Source organism: Hemibagrus wyckioides, linkage group LG26, assembly GCF_019097595.1.
Source record: "Hemibagrus wyckioides isolate EC202008001 linkage group LG26, SWU_Hwy_1.0, whole genome shotgun sequence".
NCBI classification, from domain to species: Eukaryota; Metazoa; Chordata; class Actinopteri; order Siluriformes; family Bagridae; genus Hemibagrus; species Hemibagrus wyckioides.
Window position 1 is genome coordinate 13184785 of NC_080735.1, and position 17540 is coordinate 13202324.

Sequence of the window (17540 nt, forward strand, 5' to 3'; positions counted from 1 at the left end):
TATATATATATATATATATATATATATATATATATATATATATTATAATATTTATCAAATAAATATTCAGCAAATAAATAAAAAAAGTAAAAGTACAATAAATGATGCATTAAATAAATACTAAATTACAATAAATAGATTTAGTTAATTAGCTAATTAATTAAATTCATCGGATTTATTGCACTTATATTAAAGGATTTCTACAGTTAACAATTCTACAGATAAAACGTGATCTATTTTGTATACTTTGGTCTAAATCTTGAAGTAGCTGTTTCCTGATCCTATTATATTGGTGCATTTAAATAAATAAACTCGAGCATGTCAGACTTTTCAGCTTTCTATAGTTACTCATGACACATGACGCAGTCCCAATTACTGTAACTGTGGGTTTTTCAACATTAAACAAATGCTCTGTGGGTTAACTATTTAAAAATATATCTATGTTCCATCAATGCAGGTGAAAACTATAAAGTATGATCTGTATATAATACAATAATATACTGTGTGTTAGATAATAATTAATTTATGGCTCTAACATGTGTCTCTGGTGCTTGGATTACAGGTAGACAGTGCAGATGGTGTGAGTTTTATAGTTTGAAGCTGAACAATGTGTGATGTTTGGTACTTTTGCACTATTTGGGACAAATAAATGAGAATGTTTAAACACATGATGCGCTTAGACACAGACTTTCACAAAGAACTCAAATCCTTTATTTACATTACTGATACAATGTTTTCATAGAGTCTTAGTGTGTTTTGGGTATGCTGCGGAGAGGATGAGGTAGTTCTTATAAAAGCTGCTACAGCCACAGCAAACTCATTTGGACAGAACCGGATCCCGATCAAACTGGAGCAGAATTCTTTCACAAAGTCTGCAGGTAGCCAGTCATGGTGTACATCCATGATGCAGGACTCTACAACCCCATTCTTGATCTCTATCTCCAGTCCAACGTTGGTGTTGTCCACCATAAAAGATGTGCAAACGCTGAATTTTGGAGTCTTTCCATAAACCCAGTCCCAGTTTTTCAAATCGGAGGTCATCTTGTGAATGCCAGGCATCATCACTTCTGATCCCGGGTCGACTGTAAGGACAGGACAGTCGAGGTCAAACTCTTTATTGTAACAAGACGCAATGGCGTCCATAAGGGAAGAGGGATTCAGAGAGGGGTCGTGATCTGAGAGGTTTGTCACGGGAGAAGGCACACTGGGGGTGGCGTTGCTTTTAATGCCCGTGCATGAGCTCTTCAAGACTGATGAGAGGATAGAGCGATCTGCGGAACACAGTAAGGTGCAGTGATGATAGGCGGTCTTCCTTCCCAGCCTGGCTGCAGTCCCGGAGATCTTATAACATCCGTTAAGTATAATGTCAAACCTCTCTGTAGCACACACGTCCAGATTCGGACTGAGTGCCTTCAGTGCACCGGTCACTACCCCGAGGTTCCTCATGCGGTCGTATTTCTTCTTCGAGGTGAAGAAGGTCATGTTTATGTTGCCCAAATCGTGGTAGACGGTTCCTCCTCCGCTCCGACGCCTCGCCACCGGGATTCCTGTCCGCCTCAGGAGCTCCAGGTTACACTCCTGCCAGGGGTTCTGGTGTCTCCCGATCACCACCGCTGGAGCGTTTCTCCATAAAAACAAAACACTTCGGCTCTGCAAGTCGACACGATCATGTATCCAGTCCTCTAGAGCCAGGTTTTGGAAGATATCCGTGGATGAAGATTTGAGGATGAGTCCCTCTCCACCGCTCTCATCAAAGCATGACTTTAAAGTGCTCTCGTGTCGCGCGAGCCGGCTGAGGTCACGTGTAGTGACGGACATTCGGGACAAAGTCCTCAGAATCATTTCTGGATTTTTCCTGATCGGAAATCTTGATGACCTTTTCCACAGATCGATTTTAAACCCCTGTGTATCCTGATAAGATTAATATTAATTCGCTGCATGGGTATACCCTTTCCAGACTGGAGTCAACATGCTTAGGAGGGCGGAGTCTAAGTTTTTACATCCGGTGTCAAAAAAGATTTTTCCTATTTGTTTAAAAGTCTTGGGTTTTTTTTAGCATGGAAAATAAAAGTTACTCTATGTAATAAAATAAAATAAAATAAAATAAAATAAAATAAAATAAAATAAAATAAAATAAAATAATGCTTTTTTAGCTTACCATCAAGAACGAAACATTTTATTAACGTTAGCATTTGGTTCTTTCTTTCTTTCTTTCTTTCTTTCTTTCTTTCTTTCTTTCTTTCTTTCATTTTTTTATTTTCTAATTTATTAATCTGGGAGTCATTTTATATAGTCAGTAGTGTTCCTGAAACTCTTATTATACGGCTATTATATGCTTATACAATACATTTTTAGGAAGTATTTTTTATATTAAATACAAAACTAATCTTCTGGGAACATTCCTGTAACATTATCTCATGACCGGAAGTCTTTTGCATAATGTACAATAATGTGGTCCAATAAAAATGCAGTTTTTCAATAAAAATGCAATGAGAGTGGTCACTGGAGAACGGTCAGACTGGTTCGAGGTGGACAGAAATGTTAAAGTAACTCAGATAATCACTCTATCTCACTGTGCTGTGCAGAAACCCATCTCAGAATGCACTAGCATTAAACCGGATGACCAACAGCATGAGACCAGTGTAAGGTTCCATCCCTTTTGGTCAACAAGAAGATTCTGAGGCTGACATGGGCCTAAACTCACTGAAACTGGACAGCTGAAGAAAGAAAATCACCTGGTCTTCTTACACATTTAATAAAAACAATTTGAAATAGCAGAATAATAATATAAATTATATATAAAATATAAATAAGTAACATTCAGCATAATCTCACCTCACACATTTCCTCAGGATAAATATGAACTATGACAAACTATTAAATAATATTAAATATTTTTGTTACCCAGTGGAATTGATGTGTGCTTTCCTACATGCTTCTATTTGTTTATATTTGGTTGTCCCTGTACTGCAATTTGATGATCGAGCCATTTCTCTACTGACCCAATCAACAATAGAACAGTGGTGCTGAATACTTATAGCCAGCAGCTCCAAAGCCAAATTAAACAATAAGGGACTCAGGTAACATCCCTGCCTTGTGCCACGATAAAGAGGAACATAGTCCGATTTATCCCACTTGGAAAGTACTGCAGATTTTGGGTTTGCAAAAAACATCTTTATGTACAAATATTTTTTTTTTACCAAATCCAAACTTATCTAGTAATGAGTATAGGTAATGCCACTCGATCTGATCAGAGGCTTCTTGGTGTCCAGAGAGATAATAGCTGCCCTGGACTGTTGAGAGTCAACATTATACATGACATTTAACATTTATTTATATCTATTTATTATAAGTCAACAAATCTGTTCTTTGTTGCACTAACTGTAAGTACAATGTTACAAGACGAGAGAAGAGAAACGGTATTTCGATTCCTCTGTTTGTCTGCACATACTGTATGGTGGTATTGACAATAAAGAAGCCTTGATCCTTGAACCTTGAACAAGCGTGTAACATTTGAAAAAGAAAATCTTCCCAAAATGAAACCGCTCTGATCCTGATGGCTTAACGAAGTCATGTGTTTGCTCAGTCAAATGGCCATCACGTTGGCAACAATTTTCTGGTCACAGTTAAGGAACCTTAATGCTCTATAACTAGAAGGATCAGTGTTATCCCTGTCTTTTTTCGAAAATAAAGAAAGGTTCACCTCAAAGAGAGACTGAGGAAGCCATTTATTTTCAAAAGAATGATTCATTCTTCAACACTAGCAGATCTAAATGAGCTTTATAGAATTCAATACAAAACACATCAGGCCCCATATGTGGCTTTATCACATATGGAAATGACTTAGACTTAGTGGCAGCGAAAACTTCATCCAGAGTGAACTCTTTATCCAGATCCTCTATGGCAGCCACACTAAGCTTCAGTGTGTCAATCATATTAAGAAATTCAGTAATGTCTGAAATGAGCATGTTAGATTTCGAAGTAAAAAGACACTTATAAAATTAAAATAAATAAATAAAGAAGGAGCATTAATTTTCTTAGGATTAATTAGCAGCACAACAGAGCCTGATGTGATTTGGAGAATAGCTCTATTGGCCGGTATGCCTCTTAATTACTGAGATGGTAGCCTCTTCGGTTTGTCACTCATATCAAACTGCCTACGTTTTTATTTTAAGTAGCATTTTACTGACCTGTTCACTCAAAATTTTTATTATTCTTTAGCATTTCAGTTATAACATTGCATTAAGATCTGGCTGAGATTTAGATGAATTGGAAGCAGTGCTTCAATTTTGGCAAGATGTCTACGTTTCTCCTTCCTCCTGGATAATTCATAAGCAGTGATATTACCTCACAATACTGCCTTAAAGGTCTCCCATAGAGTAGAGTCAGACATGTCACTTTTATCAGTGAATTCAAGAAACTGCTGAGAGGAAATGCATGTCTGAAATTGTTCCTGCAATAGTGAACAAGGGTTCAAACGCCAGTTATACTTAAACTGTGACACAGAAAGCGTAAACCCTTATAATAACCAGGCTATGTTCAGAAATCATAATATTATTACCTTCTTTTTTCTTCTTCTCTCTCCTACACCAGACCAGAACTACACTTTTTGCACACCATTTTTAAACACATTACAATTCTGCTACAATTCTTCTGCTAACTCTCTTCTATTTACAACCAAATCGTCACATGCACTCTACAGAACTGTATACTTATTGAAGTGTAGTGTATTGTACTGTATTGTCTCCTGTCATGCACTGTTTGCACAAATTTGTATGCACTGTACACTGATCAACCATGACATTATGAGCAGTGAGAGGTGAAGTGAGTAACACTGATGATCTCCTCATCATGGCACCTGTTAGTGGGTGGGATATATTAGGCAGCAAGTGAACATTTTGTCCTCAGAGGTGATGTGTTAGAAGCAGGAAAAATGGACAAGTGTAAGGATTTGAGCGAGTTTGACGAAGGGCCAAATTGTGATGGCTAGACCACTGGATCAGAGCATCTCCAAAACTACAGCTCGTATGGGGTGTTCCCGGTCTGCAGTGGTCAGTATCTATCAAAAGTGGTCCAAGGAAGGAACAGTGGTGAACCAGCAACAGGGTCAAGGCTCATTGATGCACGTGGGGAGAGAAGGCTGGCCCGTGTGCTCCGATCCAACAGACGAGCTACTGTTGCTCAAATTGCTGAAGAAGTTAATGCTGGTTCTTATAGAAAGGTGTCAGAATACACAGTGCATGATGGGTCAGGGCTGTTCTGGCGACAGATGATCATATGCCTGTTCGGTGTATGTGAAACTGTGTTCATGTATTCAATCCTTAGTTATTTTATATAGCTCTGTCTCTTTATGTAGCACCATGGTCCTGAAAAACTAGTGAAATTGTTTCTATTGTACACTATGTACTGTTATGTGGTTAAAAGGACTAAAAAAAGCTTATTAACTTGCTAAAGCAAGAAAGTGATATAGAAAAACATATTAATATAGTAATAACGCTCGCGCCATATATTATTCTATTCTATTAAGCTAGGTTGATGTCTCTTATAGTTGTAGTAGCAGTAAATACACATCCATTGAACTGTCCTGATAAATTGTGTATTACCATTTAAACACATTTTAACTATTTTACCAGTAGATGGCGACAGAGGGTTCAGATTAGTAGTATTAAAACTATTAATGTATTTAGCAGCAGAAAAACTGATAAAAGTTATAGTGTAACAGAGCACCAGCCTCATAAAGAGACTTGTTTTAGCCTAAACAAATAAAAAATACAGACAAGAATAGGCTTCTATGGACTTTGCTTGTTTGGAAGAAAGACTTAATCGTAATTTTAACTTCTGCTTTTGCTGGTTTTTCAGAAAAAGTGTAAGAATATAGGCAATATAAGCTATATAAGTGTGCACGTGAGTTGTTGTTGTTGTTGTTATGTGTGTGATATGTTTACACTCTTTGTAGTCTTACTTAGTTTAGATATTTAGATTTAACCAGCAGTTTTTGACAGATTGTACATGAAGACATTGGCATTTTTAAGATCTGAGACTAAATCTTCTAAATATGAAGGTTATATTTTTCATACTCGGATGAGAATAATAAATGAAATGCTTTAATATTTCCGATTCCTGAATATTCTCGTTATTCAACAACCTGCTCTGTCTCTGTGGAAGACTTTGGTGTCGATAAATAAGCTTCATTACATGAAGGAAAAATACACTCAGTAATAATCAGCTGTTTCCCTTCAATATTTTCACTAGGCATCTAATGATAAATAAGCGATTGTTGACTTTTAGATATGTGAAATAAAAAGAAAAAGGTATAGTCAGTTTAAACACCGTTTTTATTCGTTTTAATCACGGTTTATGTCAAAATAAGGGGGAAAAAAAAAAGAGGACGATGTGAACCCAGAGAAGACTGAGAGCGATTCACAGACCTCCTGCTCCAACACTAAAAGGCAAAGCAAGGAGAACCCTCTGAAAAGAAAAAGGATTAATACTTTTCATGAAGAACCTGAGCTCCAGTCAGAGGAGACACCAGGAAAAAGGAGGAGAACAGAGAAAGAAGAGAGCCATGTGAACCAAGAGAAGAATAAGAACAATTCACAGACCTCCTGCTTCTCTGCTGGAAAACAAAGCAAGAAGAATCATCTGAAAAGAAAAAGGATGGATGATTCCCATGAAGAACCTGAGCTCCAGACCGAGGAGACATCAGGAAAAAGGAGGAGAACAGAGACAGATGAGGACGATGTGAACCGAGAGAAGACTAAGAACGATTCACAGACCTCCTGCTTCTCTACTGGAAGACATAGCAAGGAGAATCATCTGAAAAGAAAAAGGAAGGATGATTCTCATGAAGAACCTGAGCTCCAGAGGAGACACCAAGAAAAAGGAGCAAAACTGAGACAGAAGTGAACCACATGAACTTAGAGAAGAATGAGAACGCTCCAAAGGCACCCAGCTTCGACACAAGCCATAGACAACAGGAGCTTACTTTGAAAATAAAAAGCATGGATGAGTCTTATGAAGAACCTGAGCTCCGGTCAGAGGAGACACAAAGAAAATGGAGCAGAAAGGAGACAGAAGAGAAGAGAACACAGACTGTTAGAAGAGTCAACCCTTATCGAGCTGGTATGTTCAAAGTCAATAGTATTTCATGCTATTTTTTACTCAAAATAGCGGACGTATCGAAAATATGGTTTAGATTGTATGGGAAAATAATTGTATCGTTTGTTTTTTGTTGCATTTTTTAACAGTAAGGATTTATACACGCTACATTGTGAGTGGGCTGCTGGGTAAAGGAAGCTTCGGTGCCGTCTATTCAGCTGTTCGGAAAACAGATGGGAGAAAGATGAATATCAGCATTTCAGAATATCAGAGGTTAACTGGCAATGCTGAACACAACACACTGCTACTGACAAACCAACCATGATAACCCTGTCTCATGTATCAAATGTTGTCATTAGAATGCCATTTTGTCTGTATGTTTGTAGTTTTTCTAGCCCTAAAAGCTGCAATAAGGAACCAGAAATTGTACATATTCGATCAATGCATAAAATAACCACAGAGTTCAAATCAAAAACAACTGCATTCATTACAATAACAATTCAACAACTTACTTTATCCTTTAAGGAAACTCCAGGCTGAAATACCTTAAATACGTTTATATTGAAATGTTTGTGAGCTGCTTAGCTGTGATGGTGTAAATTGTTGGTATTTCTGTGTTGCAGGTGGCCATTAAATTTGTGGACAAGGATGACAACCACAGACAAGACACTCTTGTAAGTAAGCCTTCTTTACTTTTATGATATTCTTGATGAAAAATGCTTTCAAGACCAAAATATGTGACGTGGCCATATAAATATAAAAAATATATATATATGATTGAGACAATTCAACATACAAGTATATTGAAATGTGACTTGATAATTATCCAATTTATTTCATAAACTGTGGTAGGATTTAAACCTACCTCAATCAGGGTGGTCAGAGAGCTGTGTGAAAGTAAACACTTTCTTTTTACTTTATAAAAAATGTGTTCTTTTTCTAATTTGATCATTTAACCATTTATTCACTTTGTTTAATTCAGTTAAACAGTTAATCACTGGATGGCTGGTATCACTTTTTACCTGTTTTTGACTTCTCATGCATTTCTGTCCAATCCAATACTGACCATGTCCACTCGGTTTTTAGCCTGGTGACACATGCAGACTCCTTGTTGAGGTGGCACTAATGGAGCTTGTGTGCAGGCGTCCTCACAGTCCAAGTGTGGTCGAGCTGATTGAATGGTTTGGGTCAGCCCAATACTTTATCTTGGTCATGGAGCATACAGACCCCTGTATGGATGTCTACAAGTACTGTAATAAGAACAGACTGAGTGATACAGAGGCTCAAATCTTAATGATTCAAGTAGCTGAGGCTGCATCTCACTGCCTTAACCGGGGAGTGTTCCATCCTCCTATTATGATTATATAGGTAAATGCACCTCACTGATGTATAGATTTGATGTGAATTTAATGGATCATTTTCATGATCTTACTGACAGTACTCTTTCTCTTTTTCTTTTAGGCACGCCATATTTTGTCCCTCCTGAAGTGCTCAGGGGATATTATTACAAAGCAGAAGCTGCCACCACCTGGGGTTTAGGTGTGCTCCTGTACAGCCTGTTATGTGGAACTGTGCTGTATATTGATGAAGGTGCGATTCTTGAAGGCGACCTGTGCTTGCCTGATGATCTGTCTGAAGGTGAGTAAATACAGAAGCTTTACAATCAAACCCGAACACACAGCTGAAAAAAATGACATTGCGAAATAGCTAGAATTATAATTATTTAAAAATGACAAACTGACAAAAAACATGAACATGAAGAGTACTTACAGTTACTATTCTTCTGTTTTAACCAATTACATTACTGCACACAGCTTCTTCCAGGTTGATAAAATGGTGTCTGCCAGCCAGATCCAGAAGACCAACCAACTCTCTATCAGTTCTGCACACATGACTGGTTCTGAGGCCAGGTTAGTACGCAACATCAGAATAGACCTGAATACAGTGACCTGAGTGAGTGTAAAATCACCCTACATGGATTGAACAGTAATTTTGCTTTACTAATAATTTTAAGTGTAAGCAACTGAAGACAAATATATCAATATTTATGATACTTAAATGAGGATATCTGTTTTGTTTTGGTTCTACAGACTCCTTAAAGTAGAAAGAAAAAAGAAGAAAAGAAAAATCAGCCAGGGGTAATAATGATGATTAATAATGATTTGGTAATTATCTTATCACTATCTTCTTGTGTGCTGAAAAACATTCCAACAGAGTCATAAATGAGAAGTCAGGAAGCGGGAGCCGGACTTGACTCATATGTAAACAGTGAAGCATCAATCGGCTTCCTCGTAGCAGTTCGGATTGTTTGTCCTGGCAGTAGATGGTCCTGGCAGGTAGACTAGTATGGTCCTAGCACTAGAACTGGTAAGATCCTAGCAGTAGAACTGGTAAGGTCCTAGCAGTAGAACTGGTAAGGTCCTAGCAGTAGAACTGGTAAGGTCCTAGCAGTAGAAATGGTAAGGTCCTAGCATTAAAAATGGTAAGGTCCTAGCAGTAGAACTGGTAAAGTCCTAGCAGTAGAATTGGTATAGTCCTAGCAGTTAAAATGGTAAGGTCCTAGCTGTAGAAGTGGTAAGGTCCTAGCAGTAGAAATGGTATGGTCCTAGCAGTAGAACTTGTATGGTCCTAGCAGTAGAACTGGTATGGTCCTAGCAGTAGAAATGGTAATGTCCTAGCAGTAGATATGGTAAGGTCCTAGCAACTGGTATGGTGTGTAGCAGTACAACTGATAAGGTCCTAGCAGTGCAATTGGTATGGTCCTAGCAGTAGAACTGGTATGGTCCTAGCAGTAGAACACTGCGGTGCATATGTGATGCAATGACCTAAGCTCTCGAGAACATCTGCGTGGAGAATGATCAGTATGGAGAATGATCAGCAGGCTTAGCTGTGAATAGTGCACGGTGAATCGCTGGGAAATTCCACTCGACCATGTTTGGTGGGAGTGTGAAGGTTAAAGGGTATGTTGCAATCACACACACATGGAGAGATGATGGAAGAGTGGATGGAGTCTTAGTACAGCACCAGTATGCACGTTTGTAGAGTCCTGTTATTTAAAGTAAGTCTAAGGAAGTAAGTGTGCAGTATGGCAAGGGAGCCCCACTCAGCTACCACTATGAGTGCTGGGGTTGAATCGTGGTCGGCCAGACTGTGTAGGATGAGAGATACTCAGAGAAGACGATGCCGAGGGAGAAACTCAGTGGGAGAATGACATGTATGTGTCGCAACTGAGCAACAACATGAAATAGAGCTAATTTTCATTTAGTGCCATGAGCAACACTGATAAGGGTTTCAGCAATGGAGTCTTGGTGAGCGTGGTGAGCGTGCATACAGGCCATGGCGGTTGCAGGCATTACATATTGTTTTCTTTGAAACAATTGTACCTGCTAATTTCTGCAGCTCTCCACAAGTGGTCCTTGGCTCTTGGACAGCTCTTCTGATAATACTTTTCACTCCTGTGTCAGAAATCATGCGAGGAGCACCTGGTTGTGGCCAGTTTATGGTGAATTGATGTTCTTTCCACTTCTGGATTATGGCCCAACAGTGCTTACTGGAACATTCTGATGTTTTGAAATCCTTCTGTAACCAATGCCATCAGTATCAACAATACAGTTGCAAAGGTCTTAAGAGAGAGCTCTTTGCTTTTACCTATCATGAGATGTTTGTGACATGTGTGACACCTTGGTAATGAGAAGCCATTTTTTGTAAATGATATGATTTTCACCACCCTTGTTGCCTATGAAGAGAGAAAAGTTATTAAGAGGAGATGATGTTTTCATTGCACTTTACTGGCCAGGTCTGATTTTTCTAATGCATAAGCTCAGATAAAACCTGTACTAACTTGCATATAAGATTGCTGGCTTTCTTCAAGTGACCTATAGATAACAGATTATTTTTTTGTATGTCAAAGACATTGACATTGATATTTGTAAAGCTCAAAATCTGTAAATAAACATGACATTTTAAAGCATTGTGTGGTTCATCTTTGTGGTCCATATTTAAGTTCTCCAACAACCGATAATAGTGCTGTTGAGCTCTGCAGCTTCTAAAAGAAAAATGATTGCAATTCACCTTGCAGGCAGCAGAGGCCTCTAAAATGTAAGAACTGTGCTTTTAAAATATGATAATCATGTGAGACTAATTAAAACAATTTGAGAAAATCTTCCATTTAGATTTACACAAACATTTTATCATAACCAACCATACGTACATAATAGATGATAACTCGGTTTGCTGTGAAAAGCGAGTGGAAATATAATATTTTTGCATTAGATAATTGTGAGTTTCTTGTTCTATTTGCAGAAACTTTAGTTAAAATCTCCATTTTTAACAGAAGCAATGAAAGTAATAGTACATGACAATTTCAAGAACCACGCCACGGTTGAAGTCACACTTTTTCCTCCATTCTGATGCTTGATGTGAACATGAACTGAAGAGCTGCATCTGCATGATTTTATACATTGCACTGCTGCGGCATGATTGACTGATTAGATAGGTGGAAGATGCACACGTGTTCCTAATAAAGTGGACAGTAAGTGTATATTCATTTCACTATAATAAACGTTATTTATTTAAGTTTGCTTTAAAGTAGTTAGTGGTGAATAAACCAAGAGAGATTTAATAGGGAACTAATAGGGAGTTAGGGATAGGGTTATGCTCGGATAGGTCAGACCAGACACTAACTACAGAGCTAGAGACATTAATTCTGAACAGGAAGACACATCTCTGGTCTGATTAGTAAACTGATAAGATTTTTGGCCACATCTGTACTTAGTCAAAATGTGCTGCTACTTTGGATTTGTCTATATTATATATTATATATTATTTATGCATATACATCATATGTTCATATATAGAGAGAATATAGAAAACAAATATAGAGAATTCAGTCTAACTAAATTTACATCATCCAGTAAATGCAGTTACTTAACTATGCATTGCTACACACGGGTTTACGAAAATGACTTAGCAAGTAGATACTATGGTAACAAAATCTTGCCTCTTGTCTTTCTATTAAAAACAAAAGTTCTGCTTCTTCCATCAAAAACATACATTGATTCTTATAAGAAAAAGATATACGAATATAATTGCTATTTATCATAATAAAGGTTGTGATTTAATGTTTTTGTAATTTACTTCTTATTCACATGCATATGTTAATAAACACCGATCATCCATTATATTACTATGTATGCTCATGGAACAGGTCGATTTATATTTAACCACGCCCACAAAATTCCATAAAAGGCAAAGCTTGTAGAGCAAAATGATGACCAAAAAGTGGACGGTGAAAGAAGTACAGCTTGTTACCATGAACGGATATATACTTCCTTAACTGAGTGACAAATCCACGTATGCTTAATAAACTCTGCTGCAAATAGTTTACTATATAAATTATTCATTTCCAGCTTGATAAATAAGGTCTGTTAGATGGCAATAAATATGATTGTCTTTAATGTACCCTTTTAGAGAGAGGTGTATGAATGTTTTGTTCCTCACAGCTGTAGAAGTTCAAGACCAAGCTGGACAAGGAAAACGCACCAGTACTGGCCACACAAGACTATCACTAACCTGTAGTCTCTTTAAATAAATGTGGACAGTCTGTAAACATCACATTCTTCAGTTTTACTTTGTGCAGTGGAAAGGGTTCATTTACTTTTGGTGTGTATTCGGTTTTTGGTTGCAACATGCCATACGCACACTAGTTACTGAGAACATTATGATATAATCAGTAATTGTTTAGAGTCTGTTAATCAGCAGACTGTTTAGTTACAGAAAGAGGAGAACAGGATAAAACTCCATATTATACTGTGCACTGTAGCATTCTAGCAAGACGCTGCAATCTCTGCTTAGAGTTTTCTCCTCTGTGAATGGTCAGAACCTAAATCTGGCACCAGATTCCCCCTGTGTATCGAGTGACAGGTAGCATATTACTTTTTGTTCCCTGTAAACTTATCAGTCCTATCACTGAGGTCACAGGTCTTTGTTATTACCTCTGAGCAATCGGCTCCATTCCTGTGAACAAACATTATTAGTGTCTCAGAAAGGACATGTTTCATCCAAAAAAAGATTCTGATAAACAGTTTTAAGTCTAACATTTTATTTAATTAAATGGTCCAAGACGATGTGTTGTGTTTATAATTGTGTATATGTCGCAAGTCATGGTTGCCGTATGTTTTGCAAGCTCAATATATATATATATGTCAGTTTCATTCAAGCTTCAGACTGATGATTGCTGTGAATCTTTAAAATCTGTGTTTTATTGTCAAGTGTTTATATGTATATATATATATATATATATATATATATATATATATATATATATATATATATATATATATATATATATAAACGTCAAAAATACCTTCGTTAATGAATTACATATGATCCACCTTTTACATTTTTCAATGAAGCGTTAGTTTATGAAGGTGGATAATAATAATTGGTTAAGGTCGCGAGAGCTATCGCTGATTGGTCCTCTGTCCTAGTCCCGCCCTGAGTGGGAGGGGTGTTGCATGTGGACGTTTCCGGTATTGAGTTGTTGTTTGACAGAAGGGGACTCGAGGTTCAGGTAGGGTAAAGAAACTTAACATACTCCAGTTACACTGTTTATTGTCTGTCTAGTGCGTCTGACAGCTGTACATTTTACATAGTTAGCGCTTTAATTGACTCTGGATAAAAAAGATATCTCTCTAAATTATTCAGATGTATCACGATCGTTGGAAAAAGCTGTGTATGTACATGATAATGGCTGTGTTTCAAATGGCTCCTATTGAGAATACTAGTGCACTACTGAGGGGTGTAAAGTAATGGCTTGTGTTCCCTCTGTAGTGCACTGCTTTTCTAACAGCGAGTTATTTAGGATTCGGTAAACAATTGATGCCCTTGCGATCTGCTAGAAAAGGCTGTGTACGTTTATTTACACATTTATTTACAATTTTACAAAAAGTAAAGAACGGATTATTGTTAAAGAAAGGTTTATGTTGTTAATCAAGGACTGACTTAATGAAAAGCTAAGATTATAGCCATCTGAAATCTCCCACCCCGCGTGGTCTTGTTGACGTTACCGGATGTACTGAACCCGTTACTAACATGTTATAAACACACCCCGTGGTGTTATTATGGCGTTAAACGCTAGCACACACCGGTCTTGAATGCTTAGCAGAGCTGTAAAGCTAACAGCAGGTCAAAGGTTGAATCGGCATCATTTTGCCGCAAATAGCGCAGTGGCGCAGGAAAATCACATCACACACACCCGCAGTGCTGAACACACACACACACACACTCCTCCTGAACATACTCTCCTACTGAACACACACACACACTCCTGCTGAACTCACTCTTGCTGAACACACCCACACACTCTTGCTGAACACATACACCCTCCTGCTGAACACATACACCCTCCTGCTGAACACATACACACTCCTGCTGAACACATACACACTCCTGCTGAACACATACACACTCCTGCTGAACACATACACCCTCCTGCTGAACACATACACCCTCCTGCTGAACACATACACACTCCTGCTGAACACATACACACTCCTGCTGAACACATACACCCTCCTGCTGAACACATACACCCTCCTGCTGAACACATACACACTCCTGCTGAATTCACTCCTGCTGAACACACACACACACACACACACTCCTGCTGAACTCACTCCTGCTGAACACACACACACTCCTGCTGAACACATACACACTCCTGCTGAACACATACACCCTCCTGCTGAACACATACACCCTCCTGCTGAACACATACACACTCCTGCTGAACACATACACACTCCTGCTGAACACATACACCCTCCTGCTGAACACATACACACTCCTGCTGAACACATACACCCTCCTGCTGAACACATACACACTCCTGCTGAACACATACACACTCCTGCTGAACACATACACACTCCTGCTGAACACATACACACTCCTGCTGAACTCACTCCTGCTGAACACACACACACTCCTGCTGAACACATACACCCTCCTGCTGAACACATACACACTCCTGCTGAACTCACTCCTGCTGAACACACACACACTCCTGCTGAACACATACACCCTCCTGCTGAACACATACACCCTCCTGCTGAACACATACACCCTCCTGCTGAACACATACACCCTCCTGCTGAACACATACACACTCCTGCTGAACTCACTCCTGCTGAACACACACACACTCCTGCTGAACACATACACACTCCTGCTGAACACATACACCCTCCTGCTGAACACATACACCCTCCTGCTGAACACATACACACTCCTGCTGAACTCACTCCTGCTGAACACATACACACTCCTGCTGAACACATACACCCTCCTGCTGAACACATACACACTCCTGCTGAACACATACACACTCCTGCTGAACTCACTCCTGCTGAACACATACACACTCCTGCTGAACTCACTCCTGCTGAACACATACACACTCCTGCTGAACTCACTCCTGCTGAACACATACACCCTCCTGCTGAACACATACACACTCCTGCTGAACTCACTCCTGCTGAACACACACACACTCCTGCTGAACACATACACCCTCCTGCTGAACACATACACCCTCCTGCTGAACACATACACACTCCTGCTGAACTCACTCCTGCTGAACACACACACACTCCTGCTGAACACATACACCCTCCTGCTGAACTCACTCCTGCTGAACACACACACACTCCTGCTGAACACATACACCCTCCTGCTGAACTCACTCCTGCTGAACACACACACACACACTCCTGCTGAACACATACACCCTCCTGCTGAACTCACTCCTGCTGAACACATACACACTCTTGCTGAACACATACACCCTCCTGCTGAACTCACTCCTGCTGAACACACACACACACACACACACTCCTGCTGAACACATACACCCTCCTGCTGAACTCACTCCTGCTGAACACACACACATACACCCTCCTGCTGAACACATACACACTCCTGCTGAACTCACTCCTGCTGAACACATACACCCTCCTGCTGAACACATACACACTCCTGCTGAACTCACTCCTGCTGAACACACACACACTCCTGCTGAACACATACACCCTCCTGCTGAACTCACTCCTGCTGAACACACACACACACACTCCTGCTGAACACATACACCCTCCTGCTGAACTCACTCCTGCTGAACACATACACACTCTTGCTGAACACATACACCCTCCTGCTGAACTCACTCCTGCTGAACACACACACACACACACACACTCCTGCTGAACACATACACCCTCCTGCTGAACTCACTCCTGCTGAACACACACACACACACACTCCTGCTGAACACATACACCCTCCTGCTGAACTCACTCCTGCTGAACACACCCACACACTCCTGCTGAACACATACACCCTCCTGCTGAACTCACTCCTGCTGAACACACACACACACACTCCTGCTGAACACATACACCCTCCTGCTGAACTCACTCCTGCTGAACACACACACACACACACTCCTGCTGAACACATACACCCTCCTGCTGAACTCACTCCTGCTGAACACACACACACACACACACACACTCCTCCTGAACATACTCTCCTACTGAACACACACACACACTCCTGCTGAACTCACTCTTGCTGAACACACCCACACACTCCTGCTGAACACATACACCCTCCTGCTGAACACATACACACTCCTGCTGAACTCACTCCTGCTGAACACATACACACTCCTGCTGAACACATACACACTCCTGCTGAACACATACACCCTCCTGCTGAACACATACACCCTCCTGCTGAACACATACACACTCTTGCTGAACACATACACCCTCCTGCTGAACACATACACACTCCTGCTGAACACATACACACTCCTGCTGAACACATACACACTCCTGCTGAACTCACTCCTGCTGAACACACACACTCCTGCTGAACACATATACACTCCTGCTGAACACATACACACTCCTGCTGAACACATACACCCTCCTGCTGAACACACACACACTCCTGCTGAACACATACACCCTCCTGCTGAACACACACACACTCCTGCTGAACACATACACACTCCTGCTGAACACATACACCCTCCTGCTGAACACATACACACTCCTGCTGAACACATACACCCTCCTGCTGAACTCACTCCTGCTGAACACATACACACTCCTGCTGAACACATACACACTCCTGCTGAACACATACACCCTCCTGCTGAACTCACTCCTGCTGAACACATACACACTCCTGCTGAACTCACTCCTGCTGAACACACCCACACACTCCTGCTGAACACATACACCCTCCTGCTGAACTCACTCCTGCTGAACACACACACACTCCTGCTGAACTCACTCCTGCTGAACACACACACACTCCTGCTGAACACATACACCCTCCTGCTGAACTCACTCCTGCTGAACACATACACCCTC

The 17540-nt window shown here is 40.0% G+C and overlaps 3 protein-coding genes across 7 annotated transcripts in view; 2 read left to right on the top strand and 1 right to left on the bottom strand.

The window, feature by feature from the left end:
* Positions 1-688: 688 nt before the first annotated feature.
* lipt1 (lipoyltransferase 1) lies at positions 689-1992 on the bottom strand. The gene has a single exon (XM_058380034.1). It carries the CDS (start codon positions 1840-1842, stop codon positions 715-717), a length of 1128 nt encoding a protein of 375 aa, XP_058236017.1. The 5' UTR covers positions 1843-1992; the 3' UTR covers positions 689-714.
* A 3644-nt stretch (positions 1993-5636) lies between these two features.
* Positions 5637-8744, top strand: LOC131346695 (serine/threonine-protein kinase pim-1-like). Its single transcript, XM_058380271.1, has 6 exons — positions 5637-5649; positions 6371-6764; positions 7252-7340; positions 7720-7772; positions 8185-8438; positions 8492-8744. Exons 1-6 carry the CDS (start codon positions 5637-5639, stop codon positions 8742-8744), a joined length of 1056 nt encoding a protein of 351 aa, XP_058236254.1.
* Positions 8745-13597: 4853 nt separating this feature from the next.
* Positions 13598-17540, top strand: part of pnpla6 (patatin-like phospholipase domain containing 6) — a 33669-nt gene continuing 29726 nt past the window's right edge. For 4 of the 5 annotated variants that reach the window (XM_058380422.1, XM_058380420.1, XM_058380425.1 and 1 more), the window contains exon 1: positions 13598-13669. The gene's annotated coding sequence lies outside the window, so the exon portion shown is untranslated. The remainder of the gene's footprint in view (positions 13670-17540) is intronic. The other variant, XM_058380424.1, reaches the window with a different exon arrangement.